Source organism: Hemiscyllium ocellatum, chromosome 12 (genome assembly GCF_020745735.1).
Source record: "Hemiscyllium ocellatum isolate sHemOce1 chromosome 12, sHemOce1.pat.X.cur, whole genome shotgun sequence".
NCBI lineage: Eukaryota > Metazoa > Chordata > Chondrichthyes > Orectolobiformes > Hemiscylliidae > Hemiscyllium > Hemiscyllium ocellatum.
The window spans coordinates 70,527,232-70,555,143 of record NC_083412.1 but is presented as its reverse complement, the minus strand read 5'-3'; the positions used below and the strand labels follow the sequence as shown (position 1 = coordinate 70,555,143).

At 39.9% G+C, this 27,912-nt stretch overlaps 1 protein-coding gene across 2 annotated transcripts in view; it reads right to left on the bottom strand.

The window, feature by feature from the left end:
- senp7 (SUMO specific peptidase 7) overlaps nt 1-27,912 on the bottom strand; it is a 115,140-nt gene that overhangs the window by 7,037 nt on the left and 80,191 nt on the right. For both annotated transcript variants that reach the window (XM_060833155.1, XM_060833156.1), the window contains 7 exons: nt 23,779-23,895; nt 22,012-22,134; nt 18,705-18,797; nt 17,500-17,714; nt 16,748-16,803; nt 14,866-14,921; nt 1,351-1,419 (listed from right to left, as the gene is read on the bottom strand). In XM_060833155.1, coding sequence (XP_060689138.1) covers nt 1,351-1,419; nt 14,866-14,921; nt 16,748-16,803; nt 17,500-17,714; nt 18,705-18,797; nt 22,012-22,134; nt 23,779-23,895 — 729 coding nt within the window. The remainder of the gene's footprint in view (nt 1-1,350; nt 1,420-14,865; nt 14,922-16,747; nt 16,804-17,499; nt 17,715-18,704; nt 18,798-22,011; nt 22,135-23,778; nt 23,896-27,912) is intronic.

The following is a 27,912-nucleotide window of genomic DNA, read 5'->3' as shown; positions in this document are numbered from 1 at the left end:
AACCATGCCAAAGGTGTGAGACGCCAAACGAGACCATATCACACATCTCAGGATGCTGCCCATTCGTGAAAAATGCTCGAATAAAACACCATAACAAGATCGCTAACCAGTTGCAGAAACATGTCAATAAGTACGGCTGGACATCGTATGTGGAGCCCAGGCTGTTTGACAAAAGACGGCTCCCTATGGAAGCCGGATCTCATATTTAAAAAAGACCAAAAGATCCCCTTTGTAGATATCACAGTGCAGTACGAGAATGATGGTAAAACACTGGAAACAGCATGGCTGGAAAAACAAGAGAAATATAAACATCTGAATGCCGAGGTCACAGAATTGATGGGAGGCATGGACCCCAAATACTTTGGCTTCGTGATGGGCACACAAGGCAAGTGGCTGGATATGAATGACTGCCTCATGAAATTCCTTGGCATCGAGATACGTTCGCCCAAAGGACATCAAGACTCACTCTATCACTGACACTTGAACTCTTACAACTCTTCAGTGACAAGTGAGCAAATAACCATAAACGGTGAGATAAGATCCTTCACCGAGCCAAGGACCAGCCGAACCCCACCAAAAAAAATATATAAAAATAAAAAATAAAACCAGGGGGAAGCCGGTCCACAAAATCCTACAACATTGCCAACATCAGTAGGTCCCGGCTAATAATGGCAATAACAACCAGCCTCATATACCACCAGTATCACCTGGTCCTTGGTCTGTGGTGATGCTAGAGAGTGTACAAACATCGACGAGCGATGTAAAGACTCGGAAAAGGCACTTCCGGAGTGTTCCAAATGAAGCAGATTGTTATGTCCTGGATAATATTAAACTTGAGTGTTGCTGGAGCTGCACTCTTCAAAGCAAGTGGGAAATACTTCATCATGTTCTTGACAGTGTAGACAGTGGCTGGGCATTGGGAAGTGAGGAGGTTAGTTACTCATTGCAGGATTCTGAGCCTCTAGCATGCTCAGTATTTATATGGCTAATCCAGTTTAATTTCTTAATTTTATTTAAATTTTATACATTATGGTCCAGATCCAACTGAATGGTAATCACCTTTTTCAATTAAATGAGCCTTTTAAATATCCAAAACATTTTATCAAACACAAGTTGTAAAGCAAACTGAAAAGGATCTTCATACTTTGAGGATTCCTGTTAATTCAAATAAATTATCTTACTTCTATGACCCCTAATAGATAGAATAACATGCTTTGCACATTCAGTATAAAAATATTGTTCCTCTTTATTTTGATAATCCTGTGAATTGTCCTGACAAGTGCAAGACAAAAAAGTTTGACAAAAGATCTGCATACCAAGTGACTAAGAATATACATTACTAATACTCACTCTCGTAAAATTTTTACTGTGTGTAATTGTGAAGCTGCTCTTAGTGAATCCATAATAAGAATGCAGGGCCTGAGAGGGGAAAAAAAAAATTTCAGTTATCACTTCATACTTCAGTTTGATTGCTTAATTTTGAAAGGCTAAAATCACCAGTGTGGTATATATGAATGACCACCACTACCAACAACACTGACTGAAAATTGACACAGCTGAGAGGATTCATGCTTTACTCTTGTACAACTACTTTCACAAAAGCAAAAGATAGGAGCAAAAGTAGGCCTTTCAATCTCGAGTCTGCTCTGACATTCAATATGATCATAGCTGTACGTGGAGCTCAATCCCCCTAATCCTGACCTCTTGCCATATCCCTAGGTCCTTTTAGCCACAGGAGCTATATCTAGTTCCTTCTTGAAAACACGTTTTAGCCTCAATCTCTTACTGTGGCAGATTAAAAATCCCTGATGAAAAATAAAATTACATCGTGAGGTTTATATTCAACTTTCAAAGCCTATTAATTCAAGCTATATTTTCATTGCCTTTTAAACTCTTATGCAGTTTACCAAAAGTTAAAAAAAGCTCAATATATAGCACAGACACAGATAACCCATTTATCAAACAAAAACAGAGAACAAACCAAAAGTAACTAGTAAAATGTAAGTTTGCTTCCTGGCATTTTTACTTCAAATATGTTATTATGGACCGTTAACGTTTAAGTAAGAAATCCAAACACCCAGCAATCAACTGGCAGAACAATGCTCTAAAATTTCACATTTTTAAAACAAAAAACAAATTATCTGGCCTATCAAAATTTTTTTTAAAAAATACTTACAGTAAACAATTACTTAGTCTATGAACTCACTTTTACTTGTTGCTATCCTCCCAGAATTCTTGAAGGCTCATTCACTTAAAAGGGGACTAACCCAATAGATATGCCATAGCCTCCTGGAATTAATTTTTCCTCCGTGTTCCACGTTTCTGAGGAAGGATTCTTTGGAGGCCCTTCCATTTTTATTTTTGGCTACCTGACCTTCCACCCTCGTTCTCACGAACATCAATGCCTCTCCTCCTTTGGGTTGTAGGCAGATACCCAATTGCTTTCTCTCAGTTTCTCAGTGGCCAAGTCTGCAAATTATTTGCTGTCACAAATCTCTGAGGACCACTGGAGATTTCTTCCACAAGCCGAAAGCCAGAACAGATCTGCCTAATACTTTTATATCATTAAAAAATTTGGCAGATGGAATATAACGTGGTCAAAATGTGAAGAAATGTAAACTTATCCAATCCTAGCAGGAAAAGCTGTATACTATTTAAATGGAGAAAGACTGCAGAACTCTATGCTCCAAATGGACTTGGATACCCTGATAAATGGATGTCAAAATTAGTGCGCGGATATGGCAAGAAATTAGAAAGACAAATTGAATACAGTTGCTTATTACAAAGCGAGTGGAACAGAAAAGCAGGGAAGGCTTACTGCAGCTACAGATTGCTCCAGAAACCAGATCTGGAGTATAGTGCAGGCTTAACCTAATTGGGTTGAAAAAGAATATAGAGACAGTTCACTCAACTCATTTCTGGAAGTAAGAGCTTTTTTAATGAAGATTAAGGTTATACTCTTTGAGCAGTTATCTTTAACAAAACTTATAAGATCTTGTATGGTACCTAGATAAGGTGGATACTGGAAGAGTTTGTCTGGTTTAGGGTCATGGGGGTTGGCAAGATGGGGGGAGGGGGGGTGGCTGTGGGAGTTGGGGAAAGAATCGAAAACTAGGGTAAATACATAAAGAATGAGGTTTCTCTTATAAAGGAGCGAATAGATTTGTTTCCCCCCCTCTCAGAACGTCATTAAAATATGAAACTCTTTCCCTAGAAAGCAATGTACGCTGGAACATGACATCTATTTAAGGTCGAGTTTGATAGATTTTTGCTGGATATGGGAGTCAAAGCTCATATGCCACAGACAGGAAAAAAAACATGAGACCATAACCAGATCATCTATGAACATATTGAATGGCAGAGCAGCTTCAAGGGTGGAAAGGCATAGGCCTTCTCCGAAGTTCCATGTTGCTATGAAACACAAATGGAGCTTAAGATATATGCATGATTTAAACGGGGAATACTAAAGTTAGTATTTTCTCTCTTGAAAGGCGACATAACTAATTTCCTTAGACTCTTCAAACAGTAAGCTGCAGCATAGAAAAGACCAAAAATCGGCAACCATCTCGTTCAGTTCCCAAACCGAATTGCTTGCTTCTTTCAGCAAACAGATACATTAGTTAAAAGAACTTGCCCCACATCCTGCCTCAGACACCGTGCCATGCTTTGGAATTGGCTCAGAGGAATATAAACAAATTACCTACAAAAATTCTGGAAAATACAGCATATCTTATACTTATTGCAAATTTTCAGCATTCACAGTATTTTGTTTATGTAAAGAGATTAGTCTACCTTTAACTAAACTCTGAATTTAACTAAACTAATTAGATTGCTAATGGAGTTTTACATCACTTTTACCAGACTTCCTCATTCTATTACAAGCTTAGAGACAGATCACTCATCATTCAAGTATATTCACTATTCATTCTGTCTTTGCAAGATAAATACATTCAAGTGTAATAAACCCAGGCCTTGATGGAGTTATAGCTCTGAATCAAGTGCCCTTTTTTCTTGTAAAACTCTTTCAGCTCCAACCCAAAAGTTATGGCTTTTAGTTTATGGAATATGTACTAAAACACAAAGTGGATTTTCACAACAATGTTTATGCAAATATTATTGACCTTGGTAACTTATCAAGTCAGTAAAAAGTGAAGAATGCAGATGCTGGAGATCAGAGCTGAAAATGTGTTGCTGGTTAAAGCACAGCAGGTCAGGCAGCATCCAAGGAACAGGAAATTCTACGTTTTGGGCTCCGATTCCTGATGAAGGGCTCTGGCCTGAAACGTCGAATTTCCTGTTCCTTGGATGCTGCCTGACCTGCTGTGCTTTAACCAGCAACACATTTTCAGCTCACAACTTATCAAGTCACCCTGTTAAATGATTTTCAAACCATTAGGCAGTAAACTTAGAGAGCACAGATTCTTTCCTGTCCAATCCCTAAATAGCTACATTTTGGTTTTTTTTCTGTAACAGTTCTGGCAATGTATCCTGCCCAAGAACAGCAGTTGAATTTTATTTTTAAAACAAGAAACAAGTGTTGAAATTAATTGAAATTTTCCATTAATTTTGTTATAAACTCTAGCATTTTAAACCAACACAATAAAAGAATGGTCATATACGTTACCAACAAATTCCAATTAAGTAGTGGCTTTGATACAGAAAACAATGTTAGGATCTTGAATGAATTGGAGAGAAACGTACGTCAAGGTGCTTCTCTCATATTAGGTAGAGATCAGGGAATAAGAAAGTGCTATTGAAATCAAGTTTAACAAATTGCTCAGTAAATCAAAAAGTTTACTCTGTCACAGTGCTGAAATAGATCTGTTCAAAGTCACAAATCACATCCTTAGTTACTGCAAAAGCAGTTATTAACATTTACCTTTTACAACCAGTTTGCATTCTTGGACATGGCTGACCCCATCCTCTTCATAGAACATAACAGCGCAGTACAGGCCCTTCGGCCCTCGATGTTCCACCAACCTGTCATACTAATCTGAAGCCCATCTAACCTACACTATTCCATGTACGTCCATATGCTTGTCCAATGACGACTTAAATGTACTTAAAAGTTGGCGAATCCACTACCGTTGCAGGCAAAGTATTCCACACCCTTACTACCCTCTGAGTAAAGAAACTACCTCTGACGTCTGTCCTGTATCTATCACCCCTCAATTTAAAGCTATGCCCCCTTGTGCTTGCCATCACCATTCTTGGAAAAAGGCTCTCCCTGTCCATCCTATCTAACCCTCTGATTATCTTATCTGTCTCTATTAAGTCACCTCTCAACTTTCTTCTCTCCAACGAAAATAGTAGCAAGTCCCTCAGCCTTTCCTCGTAAGACCTTCCTTCCATACCAGGCGACATCCAAGTAAATCTCCTCTGCACCCTTTCCAAAGCTTCCACATCCTTCTTATAATGCGGTGACCAGAACTGTACACAATACTCCAAGTGCGGCCGCACCAGAGTTTTGTACAGCTGTAGCATAACCTCATGGTTCCGGAACTTGATCCCTCTATTAATAAAAGCTAAAACATCGTATGCCTTCTTAACAACCCTATCAACCTGGGTGGCAACTTTCAAGGATCTGTGGACCTGGACACCGAGATCTCTCTGCTCATCTACACTACCAACAATCTTATCATTAGCCCAGTACTTTGCATTCTGGTTACTCTGATCAAAGTGAATCACCTCACACTTGTCTGCGTTAAACTCCATTTGCTACCTCTCAGCCCAGCTCTATGTCTTTCTGTAACCTACAACATCCTTCATCACTATCCACAACTCCACCAACCTTTGTGTCGTCTGCAAATTTACTAACCCACCCTTGTACACCCTCATCAAGGTAGTTTATAAAAATGATGAACAGCAGTGGACCCAACACCGACCCTTGTGGTACACCACTGGTAACTGGACTCCAGGATGAATATTTCCCATCAACCACCACCCTCCCACCACCCTCTGTCTTCTTTCACCAAGCCAATTACTGATCCAAACTGCTATATTTCCCATAATTCCATTCCTCCGCATTTTGTACAATAGCCTACTATCGAACGCCTTGCTGAAATCCAAATACACCACATCAACCGGTTTACTCTCATCTACCTGTTTGGTCACCTTCTCAAAAGAACTCTAAGGTTTGTGAAGCACGATCTACCCTTCACAAAACCGTGCTGACTATCCTTAATCAAATTATTCTTTTCTCAATGATTATAAATCCTATCTCTTATAACCTTTTCCAACACTTTACCAACAAATGAAGTAAGGCTCACTAGTCTATAATTATCAGGGTTGTCTCTACTCCCCTTCTTGAACAGGGGAACCACATTTGTTATCCTCCAGTCTTCTGGCACTATTCCTGTAGACAATGACAATTTGAAGATCAATGCCAAAGGCTTGGCAATCTCCTCCCTGGCTTCCCAGAGAATCCTAGGTTAAATCCCATCCAGCCCAGGGGACTTATCTATTTTCACACTCTGCAGGATTTCTAATATCTCTTCCTTGTGAACCTCAATCCCACCTAGTCTAGTAGCCAGTATCTCAGTATTCTCCTCGACAACATTATCATTTTCTAGCGTGAATACTGTCATTTAGTGCTTCCCTCATCTCCTCTGACTCCACACACAATTTCCCACTAATATCCTTGATTGGCCCTAATCTTACTCTCAACATTCTTTTATTCCTTAATTACCTATAGAAAACTTTAGGGTTTACCCTGATTCTATCCACCAATAACTTCTCATGTCTCCTTCTGGCTCTTCGGAGCTCTCTCTTTAGGTCTTTCCTGGCTACCCTGTAACCCTCAAGCAGCCTAACTGAGCCTTCACATCTCATCCTAACATAAGCTGCCTTCTTCTTCCTCTTGACCAGAGATTCCACTTCCTTCATAAACCACGGCTCCTGCGCTCTGCAGCTTCCTCCCTGCCTGAGAGGTACATATTTATCTCGGACACACAGGAGCTTTTCCTTGAATAAGCTCCAAATTTCTAATGTGCCCATCCCCTGCAGTTTCCTTCCCCATCCTATGCTTCCTAAATCTTGCCTAATCGCATCGTAATTGCCTTTTCCCTAGCTGTAACTCTTGCCCAGTATCCCTTTCCATCACTAAAGAAAGAGCTGAAAATGTGTTGCTGGTTAAAGTACAGCAGGTCAGGCAGCATCCAAGGAACAGGAAATTCGACGTTTCGGGCCAGAGCCCTTCATCAGGCTTATGCCCGAAACGTCGAATTTCCTGTTCCTTGGATGCTGCCTGACCTGCTGTGCTTTAACCAGCAACACATTTTAAGCTCTGATCTCCAGCATCTGCAGACCTCACTTTTTACTCGAACATCACTAAAGTAAACATAACAGAATTGTGATCGCTATCACCAAAGTGCTCACCTACTTCCAAGTCTAACACCTGGCTGGACTCATTACCCAGTACCAAATCTAATGTGGCTTTGCCCCTTGTTGGCCTGTCTACATACTGTGTCAGAACGCTCTCCTGCACACACTGGACAAAAACCGGTGTTCTATAGTACTCATACTATTCTCAGTCAATATTTGGAAAGCTGAAGTCCCCCATGACAACTACCCTGTCTCTCACAATCCTATCGAGAATCATCTTTGCTATCCTTTCCTCTATATCTCTGGAACTATTCAGAGGCCCATAGAAAACTCCCAACAGGGTGTCCTGTTTCTAACCTCAACCCATACTACCTCAGTTGACGAGTCCCCAAACATCCTTTCTGTAACTGTAATACTGTCCTTGACCAACAATGCCACATCTCCCCCTCTTTTACCATCTTCTCTGTTCTTACTGAAACATCTAAATCCTGGAACCTGCAACAACCATTCCTGTCCCTGCTCTAACCATGTCTCTAAAATGGCCACAACATCGAAGTCCCAGGTACCAACCCATGCTGCAAGTTCACCTTCCTTATTTCGGATGCTCCTGGCGTTGAAGTAGACACCCTTCAAACCAACTTCTTGCATGCCGGTGCCATCTTGCATCCCTGAAACTTGACCTCCCTCTCAATCTTTTCTATTCTCGAACTACAATTTTGGTTCCCATCCCCCTGCTGGATTAGTTTAAACGCACCCCAGTAGCCTTCGCGAATTTCACCCCCAGGATATTGGTACCCTTCTGGTTCAGATGATGACTACCCTGCTTGTAGAGGTCCCACCTACCCCAGAAAGAGCCCCAATTATCCAAGAATCCAAAACCCTCCCTCCTGCACCATCCCTGTAGCCATGTGCTCAACTCCTCTCTCCCCCTATTCCTTGCCTCACTAGCACGTTGCACGGGCAACAAACCAGAGACAACTCTGTTCGTTCTAGCTCTAAGCTTCCATCCTAGCTCCCTGAATTTCTGCCTTAAATCCCCACCTTTCTTCCTACCTATGTCATTGGTGCCTATGTGGACCCCCTCCCCCTTAAGAATCCCAAAAACATGGTCAGAGACATCATGAACCCTGGCACCTGGGAGGCAACACACCAACCGTGAGTCTCTCTTGTCCCCACAGAACCTCCTATCTGTCCCCCTAACTATGGAGTCCCCAATAACTACTGGTCTTCTCCACTTCCTCTTTCCCTTCTGAGCAGCAGGTTCAGAGTCTGTGCCAGAGCCCTGTACCATACTGCTTTGCCCTGGTAAGTCTCACCTCCACCTCCGCGCCCCCCCCCCCCCCCACCCCTCATCCCGCCAACAGTATCCAAAATGATATACTTATTGTTGAGGAGAATGGCCACAGGGGATCCCTGCACTGCCTGCTGGTCTCTTTCTGTCCGCTCCTCCTCTTCCTCAAATGTCTCTCCTCCAGAGAATCAAATGCAATGGCACGTAAACCTGCGGTCTCTTCTACCCCAGGATCCATCCTTGGCATCTTCCTATTTCTCAACCAGATGCTGCTCATCATCAAAATCATCTGAAAACACTAGGTTCCACATGCACACCAATAAATCCAAGTCGATATGTCACCACATCTCTTAATCCTTCAATTGCCTTCCACGTATCACACCACTTGTACAATATTTAATATGAAACGAGCAGCAATTTCCTCCATCAAAATACCGGGAAGAACAAAGTGACTGTCATTGGCCACTGATATAAACATCAGTTCCTAACTACCTACTTCCAATCCTCTTCCCAACAAATATCTGTAATTCAACCAGATTATTAGCAACATCCATGCCATACTTGGCTTCGAGACGTACCATCAGCCATAAAACTATGCCATTAAGATTGCACAACTTTCATATCCAAAACGCTGCTAGACCTGACCCTGCTTAACTACTGTTAAAACCTTAATTCAGGCCTTTGGTACCTTTAGACATGGCTATAGACTAGCCAAAACACTTGTTTGAATTCCCACCTTCCACAAACTTAAACTCATCCAAATCTGTGCAGCTCATTCTCTAACTCATATCTTTTACTCAACTTGCAATCCTATACAGTACATGCACAATGAGGAAGACAAAGAGTATGTTAGCTTTTATCACAAAAGGGATTATAGTATATGAGTAAAGAATCCTAATATAATTCTACAGGACATTGGTGGGTTGAGCCTTGGTGTACTCTGTGGAGTTTTAGTCTGCTTATCCAAAATGACGTATTTGCTTCAGAGGGAGTGCAATGAAGATTTACTGGGCCAATTCTCAAGATTAGGGCATTGTGCAATGTGGAGAGAGTATATAACTAGGTAAAAGACAATGAAGGTTATCTAATTTAAACATGAAATTCTTTAGGGTGTTGACAGGGCAATAGACAATCTAGAATATGAGGTTCTTGTCTCTGAATAATGGGTTGATGATTTACGTGAGCTTAGGATAAATGTCTACACTGAAAGAATTGAGAATCTTGAAATTCTCTACCCTCGTGGGCTGTGGATGTTCTGTTATTGAATATTCTCCAGGCACAGAAAGACAGTTTTTTTTTGTATACCAAGATATTAAATGATCTGGGAACTGGGTGGAAAGAAGGCGTCAATGTAAAAAAATCAGCCATTATCCTAATAAAGTCCGTACAAAGAGTTTCAGCCCGAAATGTTGACTTTTCTGCTCCTCAGATGCTGTGACCTGCTACGCTCTTCCAGCTTCACATCTATTAACTCTGACTTCCAGCATGTGCAGTCCTTACTGTCTCCTCCGAGTTACTGAATACAGCAAGCCCAAAGGGCCGAATGACTGACTCCAGCTCTCATTATATTCTTGTAACATTGTTTGATAATGCTTCTTGGAAGTACCTAAGAGCACTTACAAAATTAAATATTCTAGACATTCTCTGAACATGGAAGTGGCTGGAAATACCAGCATTTAGGAATGAGTCATTTTATTGTCACATGTGTTTTACAGTGAGAAATTAAAAAAAAAGCTTTTCCACTGGTCACTATGATCTGAGCCATTTTGAATAGTTTTAAGAATAAGAAAAAAATTGAAAAGGTTTAGCTTAAGACAATCCACCAGTCCTAAGCTAGCTCATCATCAATGATGTCCGCACTGCAATCCTCCTCCATTGTCTCACCACAAACAATGTTTGCGGACCCAACCAATGTTGAAGTCACCACTCTTCAGGGATGATTTTTCGCCACTCACTAATTCTCCACCACCATCTCAATGCAGTCTATGCTGGACCCACCAATGTCAGTTACAAACCTTGCTGATGGGTGTATCTTGACATCTCATGATGCTATTCTGCCATAGCTTTGCCGTCACCAGCACTGGACTCGACCAATGACTAAGTCGCTGTTCCTCAGACGCCATCTTTTTCTGCTGGGCTTACCTTACTTCTGCTGATTCCGATGACAGGTCCTGTGCTCACCCCAGAAAAGTAAGTAAAGGCTCTCTTGTTGCTGCCATGAGTACATGCTGGGATCCCTCGCTGCTACTGAACTGTCCAAACTCAGGACAGAGGTAAGTAAAGAAAAAGAGGAGAGAGAGAAAAAGAAAAAAGAAAAGCAGTTGAAGTGGAGGAGCCCTGGCTCATGAGCCCTATTCCACTGTCATCTTGCTCCACAACCCATTCCTAATTGCCCTGAAAAAGATAGCATGAATTTTCATCTTGAACTGCTTTAGTCTATGTGAATATATGTAACATTTGAGAAACTTGTGATCCATTTTAGAGAGTGATTAGGAATCAACCAAGTTGCTTGAGATTGGAGTCATGTATTCAAACTTGCTAAAGTCAGCAACTTGCATTCCCTATATGTTATTAAATAACCACTCTAACCCTCTCCATTTTGTTAAATGGAGAACTGCTAGTATGACACAAATCATAACATTTCTCTGTCCCTTCATTTTCTCTAGCCTTTGTTTAGTTGTAGAACTCTGTCACTGAACTTGCAGACAAGCGTGCTGTGCTGTGCTGTTGTTTGGCACAATTACTTCTACCTAGCTGAGGATGAACCCAACTCTTGGGCATCTCTTCCTTACTACTGAACACCAACTTATTGCTGTCTAAATGAAATGAAGTAAATTCATAAGAACCTAGAAAGCCTTGCTGCATGGTCTCCAATTTGCATCTTTCCAATTGCACACATCCCACTTCTATTTCCTTCAAAGATCCACAAACAGGATTCCCTTGGTAAACCCACTGAACAACTTTGTTCTCACCCCACAGAATGAACTTGTTCCCATCTTGATGAGATTTTTCTTTCTTATTCAGTCTCTTCTTACCTGCATTCATTAATTTTTTAAATGCATTTGTGGGATTGGGTGTCACTGGCTGGTCAGCATATATTGCCAGTCCTTAGTTGGCCTTGAAATGGTGGTGGTGAGCTGCCTTCTTAAACCATTACAGTCCAGCTGCTGAGAGTTGACCCACAATGCCTTTAGGAAGGGAATTCCAGGACTTTGACCCAGCAACAGTGAAGAAATGGTGATTTATTTCCAAGTCAAAATGTTGAGTAGCTTGGAGGGAACTTGAAGGTTGGGTGTTTCCATATATCTGCCATCCTTGACTTTCTAGATGGAAGTAGTCACAGGTTTGGAAGGCGCTGTCTGAGGATCTTTGGCGAATTTCTGCAGTGCACCTTGTAGACAGTAGACACTGCTGTTATTAAGTGTTAGTGGTGGAGGAAGTGGATGCTTGCGGATGTAGTGCCAGTCAAGTGGCTGCTTTGTTCTGGATGGTGTCAAGCTTGAGTGTCACGGACTCTTCTAATGTTCTCACCACTCATTTCAAGTTATTCTGATATTCTTGCTCCAACTACCTGCTTTTCACAATAAAAATTCAATCCCTCCACATCCCCCTTCCCAGAAGAACAGCGTTAAGATTTTCTCCTTCCTACATTTTTTTTAAGGTCCTCGTGTGGAATCCAGGGACATCTGGAGGATATTTTGCTTTTCATCTTGCTCCACCGTTAATCCTCTATCTTAATACCATATTCCCTTTACTGCTCCATACCACTTGATGCCTTAAATTTAAAGACTTGTTGTGGTTCTGTTCGCCGAGCTGGAAGTTTTTGCTGCAAATGTTTCGTTCCCTGGCTAGGGAACATCATCAGTGCTATTGGAGCCTCCTGTGAAGCGCTGCTTTGATGTTTCTTCCGGTATTTATAGTGGTTTGTTCTTGCCGCTTCCGGGTGTCAGTTTCAGCTGTAGTAGTTTGTATGTGGGGTCCAGGTCGATGTGTCTGTTGATGGATGTTCTTGCCGCTTCCGGGTGTCAGTTTCAGCTGCAGTGGTTTGTATATGGGGTCCAGGTCCATGTGTCTGTTAATGGAGTTTGTGGATGAATGCCATGCCTCTAGGAATTCCCTGGCTGTTCTCTGTCTGGCTTGAACAAACCACTATAAATACTGGAAGAAACATCAAAGCAGCGCTTCACAGGAGGCTCCAACAGCACTGATGATGTTCCCTAGCCAGGGAACGAAACGTTTGCAGCAAAAACTTCCAGCTCGGCGAACAGAACCACAACTACGGACACCCAAGCTACAAATCTTCAACCAGAATTTAAAGACTTACGGGCGTCCACTCAGTTACAAATATTTTTAGACTACAAGAGCAAAGATGTTTTACTACAATAATACATTTGCAGTTCTGGTAATCACACTATAGGAAGGATGTGATAGCACTGAAGGGGGTGCAAAGGAGATTCACCAGGATGTTGCCTGGGTACAGCATTTCAGTTATAGAGGGTCGATAAACTCAAGTTGTTTTCTTTGGAGCAAATAAAGTTGAGGGGTGCTGATAGAGATGTATAAGATTCTGAATGTCATGGATAGGATGAATAGAAAAAGCAAGTGTTCTCCTTAGATTTTAATGTGGAAGGTGGGAGGTAAAGGGGGATTTGAGGAAAATCTTTTCTCACCCAGAATTTCTCTGGAGGTCTGAATTGCATTGTCTGGAAAGGTAGTTGAAGAGGGAAACCTCAACTTTTTAAAGTACAGGGATGACCAGTTCAAGTGTCTTATCATTCAAGGCTATGGGTCTAGTATGGGAAAATGGAACTAGTTGTAGGCCCCCAAAAAGGCCTCTTTGCAACTGTATGATTCTTATGAACAGAGTTAGACCACACTTCAGGATCACCTTACCAAAGGAAATACCCTGTATATTCTTGCCATAGAGAGAATGCAGACAGAGGTTCACTGGACAGCTTCCTGCGATGAGGGAATTATTCACCAAGGAGAGGTTAAGTAGACTAGGCCGGTATTCCTGAGGGTTCAGACGAATTATCCTTTACTCTAATTGAAACTGACAAAATTCTTCGAGACTCCTGGAAAGCTAAATGCTGAGGAAGCGTTACTTTGACCTGGAAAACCAGAACAAGGTGTTATGACTGAAAGAGATAGGCCATTTCAGTCTGACAGGTGGAAGAAGTTCTTCACCCAAAGAGTTGTGAATCTTTTGAATTCTTTACACCAGCAAGCTGTGGATGCATAGATTAGATTACAGATATATCAAAACCCAGATCAAGAGATTTTTTTGGGCTATTAAAGAATATGAACATCATTTCCTCTAAGCTGCAAGTCCACATGCTCACACAACCCTCGTTCTAATGTTCTGCACATGGCAATCAATGTCAGCGTACTGATCGTGGCATTGACGTCTGGTTCTGAAAGTCACTGTCATGCACTGGTCCAGGAAACCTGCGCAGCTGGGAAGAAAAATTAGAAAAAAAGCGCTGGCTATGAAAACAGTCTGAAAGATAGAATTGAAGTAGATGATCAGCCATGATCAGATCGACTAGAGCAGCAACTCTGAAGGGCAGATTTTTGTTTACATTCATTTGATTATCTCCACAACCTTCTGGACTCACCACAAAGTTCACCTGCTTGTGAAGATAACCTCTATCCTCATTTTTTCAGATGGCAGCTGTTGATGAGTCTACTATTCTCATTTCCATTTCAACAACAACTCTCATTCTTCACCTTTTACACTTCCTCTAGACTACTTTTTGTTATGTGTCCCACTACAAATTTTGGTGAAAACACAAGCCATTAGCAGCTATGAAAGTGCGATGCAACTCACCATCCTTATGAAATCAGAACTAATATACCAAGTATCATTGTTTGACACTGGCTTCTGAAAAAAAACATACAAACTAAATTCTAAGAAAATAAATGTGAGAAAAGGAGAAGACAGGATGCTAGGAGAATGACAGAGCAAGAAAAACAAAATCAAAGTAAGGAAGAAAAATGGTAAAAGAGAAAATAAAGGAAAGGAAAGGAGGGAAGAAAGCATTTGATTTTTTCATTGTGAGAGAAAGAAGGGTGGAACACAAAGCAGACACTACCTGAGTCGTATTTATTTCTGGAATCATACAAGGGCACATTAAGGAAGCCATTCCTAATTACTTCCAAAATGAAAAAATCAACTTTGTAACAATGGTTAGAATCAAAACATGTTAAAAATACTTAAATTAGCAAATTATAGTGTCAATGTTACTTACTGTTTGAGTATCCTTTTTTTTTGTTGGTGTAGGTTGATGGGGGCCTTTATACATCCCTGTAAGAAATTAAATGTGGTCTTAAATAAAACTAAATTCCAACTCCACTGATGAATCAACTGGTAAATGCAGATGTAAAATGACTCAAAGTTTCAATCTCAGTATATGCAAAATTAACTAATTTCAACCAAGAAGCTAAGTAATTAGGAGAAGGTCAGAACTAGATGGAAAAAGCAATGCAAAAACCCAGTATTTACATTGCAATTGTTTTTGAGCTTTGATTTTAACATTCGCCTTAAAAATTATTATTGTAAATAATGCTGGAACTTACCACCTAGATATAATTTTAAACATTCACCTCACAGAAATCTATAGTCTTTTGTATAATAAATCAAAAATTTACATATCACCTGTTCCATCAAAGATTAAACATCTACAAATGCTTCCAAGCAAAACTTCTGAACTTGTCTTCACTGTGTGCGTGCATCACATTATCCTGATCACTATATTAAGTAAACGTGCTCTGGATTAAACATTTCCTTAAATCACTTTTATACCTAGGATGCCTCTAACATCTTCAATTGATTCACCTTTCATTGCTGAAGTTTCCAGACTTTGGGACTGTCAGACTGGGAGTAGATTGGTACCCTGTGGGACAGGGGGCAGACTGGTACCCTGTGGGACTGGGAGCAGATTTGCAACCCTCCTTTGATGGTGCCAAGCTTCATACTCATGACTTGTACCTTGTAGATGGAGGACAGGCTTTGGAGATTCATAACGTGAGTTACTCGTCACTGTATTCCTAGCTCCTGATCTGCTCTTGGAAACATTGCGTTTATGAGGACAGTCCAGTTGAGTTTGTGATCAACATTAACCTGAAGGCTTCAGCAGCGGTAACACTACTGAATGACAAGAGGTGGTGGTTAGATTGTCTCTTATTGGAAGTCGTCATTGCCTGGTACTTGTTTGATGTGAACATTACTTGCCATTTGTCAATCCAATCCTAGATATTTGCAAGTAAGAGTCATGGAGTTATACATCACGAAAACAGACCCTTTGTTCCAACTCACCTGCCCTGACTAAGATATCCTAAACTGACCTAGTCCCATTTGCCAGCATTTGGCTCATATCCCTCTCAACCACTCCTATTCACATACATTATTCAAAAGGCATCTGGATGGGTAATTGTACCAAGCCTCCACCACCACCTCTAACTCCATACACACACCATCCTCTGCTTGAAAAGGTTGCCCTTCATCCAGAGTACATTTTGCACGTTTGCCACCTTCAGTGCTTCCTCCAAGTGTTGTTCAACATGGAGGAGTGCAGATTCACCAGCTCAGAGAGGATGGTACTTGGTAACCAGTCAATTTCCTTGCCCATTTTTAACCTGAAGCCATGAAATTTCATGAGGTCCAGACTCAATGCACAAACATCCTGGACAATCCCTCACGATTGTGTACCAAGATGCTGCCATCTCTGCTGGGTCTGTCTTGTCAACAGGACAGGATATATCAGGAATGGTGATGGTATGTATGGGATATTGGCTGTAAGGTATGATTTCATGAGTATGACTATGTCAGGCTGTTGCTCGACTAGTCTGAGACAGATCTTCCAATTTTGGCACCACCCTCAAAATGTTAGTAAGGACTACTTTGCCGGGTCGATAGAGTTATTTCTACTGTTGTCTTTTCTGACACACGCATCGATGCCATGTTATCCATGCAGTTTCATTTCTTTGTTGAGATTCATTGCAATTGGGACAACTGAGTGGCTTGCTAGGCAATTTCAGAGGGCAGTTGAGAGTCAACCACATTGCTGTGGCTCTGGAGTCAGGTGAGCATGGCCGAATATAAGAATATAAGCTAATTATTGTATTATTTACCTGCATCCTCGTGCTGGACACTGAAGTTATGGAAGGAACACTGCTAGAGTCAATATCTGCAAGAGAACAAAATATAATCTTAACCATCACAATGCATGCATTCTATTTGCTAATTCATATCAATGCACAGTAATTTGGATTGATATGTTCATTAAAGATCATTGCATTGAGTGAATAATTGCACATCTGCTCAAAACTACCAGGTAACACCTAGAGATCAGGAAATCACAATAAATAAAAATATAATTTGTATTTTTCATTTTTGGGATATCAAAACTTCTAAGGTTGCTGGCACTTACTAGCAATCCCTACTGGCCCAAAATGGCAGTACTTAGAGTTGTCATTTGTAACAGAGGTAGTGAAACATATCTAAACCACATTTTTAACATCCTTAAAATGTTAACACTGAGACACCAGAAAGTTAAAGCTTGAAAAATTCTTACAATATTCACCTTATCCATTGGTTACATTGTTTAGGTTTGATTTCTTGTGGAAAAAAAGTGAGGAGTTCTGAGGTTTTGGTGAAATTAATTTGTTACACTTGGATCTTAAGTAACTTATTACTTGATTGCATAAAATCAAACATTACAAAACCTCAAAAAAAGCTGACTTTATCCTTCAAGATCATCTTTTAAGCCTACAATTTTGTACAGCAATCGTGCTGTGAGGAGGTACTGTTTTTAAAAAAAATCCTGAAATAATAGTTGCTTAATACATAGGAATATATATCCAGTTAAAAGGCAAGAGCTTACTTGTTGAATCCTGTGACAGCGAATTCAGAGTGGTATTCCCATCAGATTCATCAGATGATGGCTCTTGTTCTTGACTTGTTTTTTCTTCACTAGGTAAGTGTGTGGAAGATGGATTTGGAAGTAATTTGCTTGCCTTTGTTTCAGAGGCAACATCAGTTTCATAAACTATTTTGTCTAACGCAGGAAAACAAATAATAGCAAGATACCAATGTGACCTGCAAACAAATGGGTCATTCAAAAAGTTAACAGATATGAACTTTGTGATTGTTCAGAGTCCAAAGTTACCAATAGTTTACTTTATACAGCTCCCTGCAGTAGAGATATACAGCATAGGAAGAGAACCTTTGGTCCAACTCGTCCATGCTGACCAGATATCCTAAATGAATCCACCCCGATTTGCCAACATTTGGCTCATATCCCTCTAAATCCTTCCTATTCATATACCTATCCAGATTCTTTTTAAATGTTGAGATTGTACCAGCCTCCACCACTTTTTCTGGCAGCTCATTACATACCTGCAACACCCGGTTTGTGAAAAGGTTGCCCCTTAGGTCCCTTTTAAATTTTTCCCTTGACAACATAAACTATGCAGTCTAGTTTTGGACTCCTCCACCCCAAAAAGACCTTGCCTATTTACCCTATCCACGCCCTCATGATTTTGTAAACCTCTATAAGGTCACCCCTCAGTCTCCGACACTCCAGGGCAAATAGCCCCAGCGTATTCGGCCTCTCCTGAAAGCTCAAACCCTCCAACCCTAGCAACATTCTTGTAAATCTTTTCTGAACCCTTTCAAGTTTCACAACATCCTTCCTATAGCAGGGAGATCAGAATTGCCTGACCAATGTCCTGTACAGCTGCAATACCCAAATACAACTCCTATACCCAAATGCTCTAACCAATAAAGGCAAGCGTACCAAAATGCCTTTTGCACTATTCTAAGACTTCACTTTCAATGCATTATCAACCTGCACTCCAAGGTCTCTTCGCTGAGCAACACTCCCCAGGACCTTACCTTTAAGTGTATAAGTCCTGCTCTGATTTGCCTTCCAAGGTGCAGCTACTCACATTTGCTCAAATTAAATTTCATCTGCCACCCCTCAGCCAATTGACCTACCTGATCATGATACCATTGTACTATGTAAATAAATGGCTTTAATTTATCCCAATAGAACCATGTGCAACAGATTAAGCAAAGAACACTTACTCTTCATTAACAGGGACAAATATAAAATCCTTTGTAAAGATATCTACATGTCGTGTCCATGTTCTCACGCGCTGGTGTCTCTTGTGCTGTATTCTACAAGGGCAATATAATGTATTTTTAATCAAAGTTGGTAAATGAGTGCAAATCAGCAACCAAATAAACACTGCACTCAAAAGAAAACAATAGAATAACAATTTATCTTTGAAATACGCCCAGTTAACTACAGGCATTCTTAAAACAAAAAAGAAAATCAGCTTATTGGTATTAACATAAGTCACAGAACCACAATTTTGAGAAATAATATTTTCTTAAAATGAACAAATTGAAAACATTGGAGTTTTAAACAAAGCATTTAATAGCCTTTGCGAACAGCTAAAACAAGGATTTAGGAGAGGGAGCTGTCTAAATTGATTGAGCAGAATAGAAGACGGTAAATTAGAAGTTAGAAACATTTAAAAAAACAATTCAAAATGCTCAAAATGGAAAACAAAAAGTTCAACAAGAAAGATCCATTAATTCCTTACTAAAAAGGATTTTAAAAATGCATTAGATTAAAGGAAGGCTTATAACATTACAAGAAACTGCAATAATCTTACGAACAATCAATTTAAAATCAATGCTCGCTGTTCATTAAACTAACTGCTCTGGTAAATAAGCCCAATTTCCAACCACTCAATCTAGGTCTCTCAAAATGTTTTACATTTCAATTAAATTTCCCCTCAGCACTGACTAAGCAAACATGAGCTCAATGACTTTCTGTTGGGGTACTGTCAGGGCCACTCAGATTCTGGCATCATTATAATATTAGTTCAACATGCACACAATAACTGAATTCCCAAAGGTGAGATGACAATGACTAGCCTTGACATGAAGGGCCCATTTGACAAAGCGATTTCATCCCTCCACTTTATACTCCTCTCACCTTTCAGTAGTATTGTGAACCACTGGCTGGATGGTAGCACAACAAACTCGGACGTTTGCTGTAAAGTATGCTTTGATGAGTCTGACTGTGCTGTTACTTGACTAATTTGTAGACTAGCTCTCAATCTTGACATAGCTCACCAGACATTTGTGATAATGATTTTGCAGGGTTAACTGCCTTTGTTATCATTTCCAATGCCTTGGTCAATGTAAGGTTGTTCATTCAGTTTCATTCTCCTTCAACTTTTCTACAGTGGTTTGACTCAAATGCACAGCTTGTTAGGCTATTTCGGAGGCAGTCAAGAATCAATTACATTGGCGAGTTTTAAAAAGATTTGTAGCTCAGGTTGAAGTTCTGGATGTAGGTTTGCTCGCTGAGCTGGAAGGTTCGGTTTCAGACGTTTTGTCACCATACTAGGTAGCATCCTCAGTGAGCCTCTGAATGATGCACTGGTGGTGTAGCCTGCTTTCTATTTATATATTTGAGTTTCCTAGGGTTGGTGATGTCATTTCCCGTTCTTTTTCTCAGAGGGTGGTAAATGGGATCCAAGTCAATGTGTTTGTCGATAGAGTTCCGTTTGGAATGCCATGCTTCTAGGAATTATCATGCATGTCTCTGCTTGGCTTGGCCAAGGATGGATGTGTTGCCCCAGTCGAAGTGGTGTCCTTCCTCATCTGTAGGTAAGCATACTATTGAGAATGGGTCATGTCATTTTGTGGCTAGTTGATGTTCATGTACTCTGGTGGCTAGTTTTCTGCCTGTTTGTCCAATGTAGTGTTTGTTGCAGTTCTTACAAGGTATTTTGTAAATGACATTAGTTTTGCTTGTTGTCTGTCTAGGGTCTTTCAACTTCATGAGCTGCTGTTTTAGTGGGTTGGTGGGTTTGTGGGCTACCATGATGCCAAAGGGGTCTGAGTAGTCTGGCAGTCATTTCCGCGATGTCTTTGATGTAGGGGTGAGTGGTTAGTGTTTCTGGATATGTTTCATCTGCTTGTTTGGGTTTGTTGCTCAGAAATCGATGGACTGTGTTCGTTGGGTACCTGTACTTTTTGAAGAGACTGTATAGGTGAGTTTCATCTGCTCTGCGTAGTTCCTCTGTGCTGCAGTGTGAGGTGGCTCATTGGAGTAACGTTCTAATGCAGCTTCGTTTGTGAATGTTGAGACGATTGCTTCTGTAATTCAATATTTGGTCAGTATGTGTTGTTTTCCTATAAACGCTGCTTTGAAGTTCCCCATTGGCTGTTTGCTTTACTGTGACAAACTATCATTCTGAGAGGTCGCAGTAGAGCAAACAGCCAATGGGGAACTTCAAAGCAGCGTCTACCACTCACCCCTACATCAAAGACATCTCAGAAATGACTGCCAGACTACCCAGACCCCTTGGCATCATGGTAGCCCACAAACCCACCAACACACTAAAACAGCAGCTAATAAACTTGAAAGCCCTATACAGACAAGCAAAACTAATGTCATTTACAAAACATCTTGCAAGAACTGTAATAAACACTACATTGCACAAACAGGCAGAAAACTAACCACAAAACAACATGATCCATTCTCACTAGTATCCTTACCTACTGATGAGAAAGGACACCATTTTGATTGGGACAACACATCCGTCCCAGGCCAAGCCAAAAAGGGACATGCACGAGAATTCCTAGAAGCATGGCATTCCAATCGAAACTCTATCAACAAACATATGGACTTGGATCCCATTTACCACCCCTGAGAAAAAGAACTGGAAATGACATCACCATAGGAAATGATGTTATACAGGAAATGACATCACAGACCCTAGGAAACTCAAACATATAAATAGAAAGCAGTCTACACCACCACTGTGTCATTCAGAGGCTCAATGAGGATGTTACCTAGTATGGTGACAAAACGTCTGAAACCGAACCTTCCAGGTCAGCGAGCAAACCTACATCCAGAACATCAATTACACTGGTTTAATCCTGAAGTCATGCCTCATCCAGACTAGGTCAGGCTGGCAGATTTCCTTCTCTGAAGCTTTTAAACCCCACACTTATTTATTTACTTTAAATTAACCTAGCTGCTTTGCTGACATATGAACTGGTGTCTTTGATGCATGAGTCCAATTCCTGATCCAATAACACCATGACTGTGTTCCCTGCTCCAAAATAAATAACTCAAAACTGTACAGAATTATCAGCCCTTGGACAATGAAAATAGGTGGTGTTTCCTGGCTGCTAATCTTGGTGAATGCAGCATGTTCACTTCAATTGCTGGAAAAAAACCTATTAACCTAGAAACAGTAGCATTAAAATAGTTCTACATCATGAGAAACACAGCAACAGGAAAGCAAACAGTTCACTAAGGACCAGAAATATAATCCATTTGACTTGTAGAAACTTTGCTTACGAGAGGTTAGTTGCTTCCTCTGATCCAGCATTATCCTTTCGGGTTAGACGTCGATAAAAGAAGCTACTAAAAATGTGAGTGCGCTCAGCAAGTTCTTTGGGTGCTTTCTCTAGTAAAAGATACCTTAGATAAAATAAACAACACTAGTTAATATAAAACTTTACAGAGAACTTTATTCAATGCATAGCCAATGCTTTTTTCTTTGATATAATTCATGCTTTATTGAATTGTTCAGTTAAAATTATTAGATTAATCCTTGGTTTACACTATGCATAAAAAAGGCTCACTCACTGATACTATTATTTACACAGCAAAGTAAAAACACAATTTCCATAACTAATTGGTTTGAGAAATTTGTTCTCAATGCAAAGATGCTGCTTCTAATATTTCCGGATTCTGCCAGTGGATCAAACATTTTTTGCTACATGTCCCTCTAGGTTGTCTTTTCCCTCATTGAAAACGGGATTCTTTTAGAAATTATTGAACTGTTGTGAGTTTTTTTGTACACTTCATTTATATTGTAAAGTCTTTGAAAAAGTTAAATTTAGCTGAAGGAAGTGTAAATTGATTTTTAATAGTGTCATAAGTTGCAATTGCAGCTGAACAACCTTTTTCCTATAAAATAAATGTGTGTATTTGTGCAATGGCAACTGCCTCAGAGAAAAAAAATCAATTTTTTAAAAACAAACTTCATATTTAAGGTATTCTACCTCCATTTAATTCAATTTTTATTTTTGTTCATAGAAAATTATAATGTGTATTTGGCAAAATCATTTGTTAATTTGTGATTTGCACTGTGAGAATTCTTTAGTTCGATTAGCTATTTAGTCTGCTTGATTATATCGCAGTTGTAGAATGTTAGAATATACTTATAGCTGATGCCAGAATAAAATTTATCTAGCAGTGGTGAAACCCATGCCACAGAACTCACTAGACATTTGTGACTAGTATTTTCTCCTTGGTCAACCACCTAATAAAGAGGCAACAACTCAAAAGTTAGTGATTCCAAATAAACTTGTTGGACTATAACCTGGTGTTGTACGATTTTTAACTCTGTCCACCCCAGTCCAACACCGACACCTCCAAACCATTCTTGGTCAAAGGCAGACAGCAGGTCTTCACTAACAGCAAAATCTAGCAAAAGATATTTATTAGCATGTGTCTGCAACTGATAAACATTACATTCACTGAATTTGGAAGCTTCTGTTGGCTGTGATAACAAGAAACAGTTATAGAGACAACCAGTCAGGCTTTGCACCAACCGAGTTGAGTCAGGTTTTTAACTCCATATTCTCTCGACTTTCATAACATATTTCTCAATCATGTCTTTGTGTCCTCAAGTACATTGATAATATTCTCTGCAAAATCCTACCTGGTAACTTATTTCATAAAAACAAACTAATCTTTGAATGAAGATGTGCTACCTTACTCAATTTTAACTTGTAACTCCTGACGTTTGATCTGCCATGAGAACAGTCAACCAATTCAAATCTGCCATTTTAAGATTTGATAATCTTGAAAACCTTAAATTCCTTCCAAAGAGGAAAATGCACTGGAAGCAGATTTCAACACAGAAAAGGGGCTTTCAGGTTCATATTTGGGACAATTTATGAATATGCTGTTAATATTCTTTGTGAATATCCAAACAAGAACAATTGTTATGATTGCTGAATCAATCTTCTCAAAATTACCACTGGCTGTTTCACCTCCAATATTTTTACTGTACAATATTAAAGGACTGCAATAAAAAAAGACCTAAATACTTACTTTAAATAGAAATCAATGATAACATCATTGAGAAACTCTCCCTCTTCCAAACATTCTAGGTCTTCAGTAGTAACTGCAAGTCCTCCTTTAGTTGGAGGAGGGGGGAATACTATTATTCTGTATGAGAAGAAACATTAAAATTACTGCCTTTTTGAAATAAAAATAAAATCGATAACCAGAATAAAATCATTTTAAACATGATATCAATGTTCACTTGTCATATATAGGAATAAATAACATGGCAGCAAACGTATGAGAATGGAATACATTTAGCAAAAGATATTAATTTATTAATTTATTCATTTTTATCTGCGCCTCTGGGTATTTACAATTTATATACCAGATAAAGCTAGGAATTTCATGAATTATATGTTTTGCCTAATATTAGTAAATCAAATAACATTAAATTTAGTTGTATTAAAAATATACATGCAGACCTACACCCTGATGGTCAAGATCAAATTTGCACTTACATCTTACAGAATCACAGGATTTTACAATATGGAAGGCCAAACCACTGTGTCTGCACTGGCTGCCAAAAGAACTACCCAACCAGTCCCGTTCTCCAGCTCTTTCTCCGTAGCCCTTGAAATTCATCACTTTGAAATATAGATGTATATCCAGTTCTCATGAAACCTCCAATGGAATCCACTTCTACCACTCTCCCATGCATTCCAAATCCGAACAACATTGTAAAAAAGATTCATGAATCTACCGTGCCTGCCTCTACCAACTTTGCTGGCAAAGCATTCAGTACGTCCACCACCCTGTGTGTGAAGTGCTTGCCGCATGAATCCCCCTTAAATTTTCCACCTCTCATCTTGAAAGAGTGACCTCTCGTTATTGAAACTTTCACCCTGGGAAAAAGCTTGTCTCTATCCACCCTGTCTATACCCTTCATGATTTTGTAAACCTCAATCAGATGTTCTTCCATCTTGCACAGAGCTTTGATGGAGCACAATAGCAAGCCCAAGACAGAGTTGTTAGTCAGGGAACAAGGTGGTGTGTTGTAGTGGCAGGTAACTAGAAGCTCTGGGTCATTTTTGCGGACAGATCGTAGATGTCCAGCAAAGCGTCCACCCTATTTGCGTTTCATCTCCCCAGTATATAGCAGACAACATTGTGAACCACAAATACAGTAGACTATACCGAGTGAAGTGCAGATGGAAGCAGAATATCCTTCTTTACTTTGTTAAAATTATTCATAACTTGAACACTTCAATAAGATCACTTCTATGCTTCAAGGAGAATAAGATAAATTTCTTTCATCTTTCCTTGTATCTAAAATCCCACAATCCTGGTATCATTCTAGCAAATCTCATTTGCACTCTCTCCAAGGTTTTAATATTGTTCCTTAAATAAGGCACCCAGAACGGAACACAATACTCTAAATATGGTTGACCAATGATTCATATAGGTGTAGCATCACTTTGTTTTTATACTCAGGGCCTTTATTTATAAATCCAAGGATGCTGCAGGCAGCCTTAACAATTATTTAAATTTGCCTGGCATCCTTCAGAGAATTATACACATGAACCCTGAGGTCCCTCTGCTCCTGTACTCCCTTCAAAGTTGTACCATTATCCCTGTATTGTCTAAGTTTCTTCTACCAAAATATCAAACCTCATGTTTCTATACATTAAAATTCATCTGTCAGGCATCTGCCCATTTGGCCAACTTAATGTCCCTCTGAAGTCACTTAGCATCATCCTCACAATTCACCATTCTCCCTAACTTAGTATTACCTGCAAATCTGGAGATTTTGTCCTCAACACCTATTTCAAAATTGTTTCTATAAATAAGAAAAGGCAAGGGTCCCAACACCGATCCCTTGGAAACACAATTGTCAACTTGCCTCCAGTCAGAACACTCCCCTCATCTACACTTATCCTGTTTCCTTTCTTTTAGGCAACTTTTAATCCAAGCTGCTAAGGATCTATCAATCCCAAACACTTTACTTTTCTAACCAACCTGTCACATGGCACAGTATCATCCACAGCCTCTGTCACATTCTCAAAGGAATCAAATTTGGCAAACTTGACTTACCCTCGACAAAGTCATGTTGATTGACTAATATTAACTTATGTTTCTCTTGGTGTATGTTTACCTAAACCTGCATTCTGGCCTCTGTCAGTTTTCCCACTACTGACAGGTCCATAATTTCCGGGTTATACTTGGCCCCTTTCTTAAACAACAGTATCACATTTACAATCTTCCATTCCTCAGGACTAATCTTGTGTACAGAGAGGCCTGGAAAATTTCTGTCAACAGCTCCGCAATTTGCTCCTTTACCTCGCTCAAGTAGCAATCTAGGATGCTTCCCATCTGGGCCTGGCGACTTCTCTACCTGGAATGCTGTCAGCCTTTTTTGCAGCTCTTCTTTATCTCTATACTGCTCAGTTGCTCAACACTCACATTTTCAACCACATTGTCACCATTTTCTAATTTGGTAAAGACAGAAGCAAAAGTATTTATTTAGTATCTGTATCATATGCGTTGCTTTAGTGAGCAGCTTACCCTGTTTGACGAATGGGCCGAATGCTATCCTTCACTAATCTTTTAATAGTAAGACGTTTAAAGAACATTTTACTATTTGTTTTCAGCGCAACCTGCCATCCTTTCTTTCTGCTTCCTCCTATTCTTCCTTATTCCAGCCTTAGCCTCTCTCCTGCATTTGAGACACTCTTCCTGATTTCTAGTGCTATCACTCTTCTGGTATGCACCATATATAGAGTCATAGAGTTCTACAGAACCCTACTATTAGTTCCAAAAATTAAAACTGATGGAAACTAAGCTATTTTGCTCCTCTAACTAACTCTACAACATTATTTAAATGTTACTACAAGGAAGAGTGTTGGGTCCACTGTTTTTCATCATTGATTATAGAATGAGTTGGATGTGAATTTAGTTAGTAAATTTGCAGATGACAACAACATTGGTGGCGTAGTGGACAGCGAAGACGTTTATCTCAGACTAAAATGGAAACTTGATCCATTGGGCTGGAAGTGGCAGGTGGAGCTTAGTTTAGAAAAATATGAGGTGTGCATTTTGGTGAAACAAATCAGGGCAGTACTTAGACAGTAATGGTAGGGCCCTGGGGAGTGTTGCTGAACAAAGGGACCTAGGGGTGTAAGTGCACAGTTCTTTGAAAGTGGAGTCACACGTAGACATGGTGGCGAAGCTGGCTTTTGATCAATGCATTGAATGTAGGGAGTTGGGAGCTATTGCAGCTATACAGGATATTGGTTAGTCCAATTTTGGAATACTGAATTCAAGTCTGTGAAATTTGAGAGGGTGCAGAAAAGACTTAAGGATGTTGCCACGATTGGAGGGTTTGAGCTGTAGGGAGATGCTGAATAGGCTTTTTTCCCCTGGAACATCAGAGGCTGAGGGGTGCCCTTACAGAAGTTTATAAAATCATGAGGGGCATGGAAAGGGTGAATAGCCACGGTCTTTTTTCCAGGATAGGGGAGTCCAAAATGAGGGGGCATAGATTTAAAAGGGACTTGAGGGGCAACTTTTTCATGCATATGGTGATGTGCATTAATGGAACGAGCTGCCCGATGTGGTGGAGGAGGCAGGTACAATTACATTTAAAAGCTATTTGAATGGGTCTCTTGAGTTGGAGGGGTTTAGAGGAATATGGGCCAAATTGCTGGCAAAAGGGCCAAGATCAGTTTAGGGTATCTGGTCAGCAAAGAAGAGTTGGATTGGGTCTGTTTCTGTACTGTCTCCAACCTCATTCTTATTTTCTTATCAATATCCTTAGTTGGTCAGGATACTCCAGCTTTGGATACCTCATATTTATTTCTTATGGGTAAGTACCTAGCTTGCACCTTGTTAATCACTTGAAATTCTCCCATTCTTTATCCACTGTTTTATCCACAAATGCAATTCCAACCAATCAATCACCTACTCCAGTTGAACTTTTAGACCTCTAATATGTATCCTTTTCTCATCTGGAATCTTAATCCTTGACTGATCTTTATCTTTTACCAACTTAACATAATTCTCAATATTATTATGAGTGTTATTTCACAAATGCTACCCCACAGGGCTGGAAATGTATTGTTCTAGAAATTCTTCTGTATTTGTTGTAGGAATATCTCAACTTCTGTGTGCTACACTCCACAT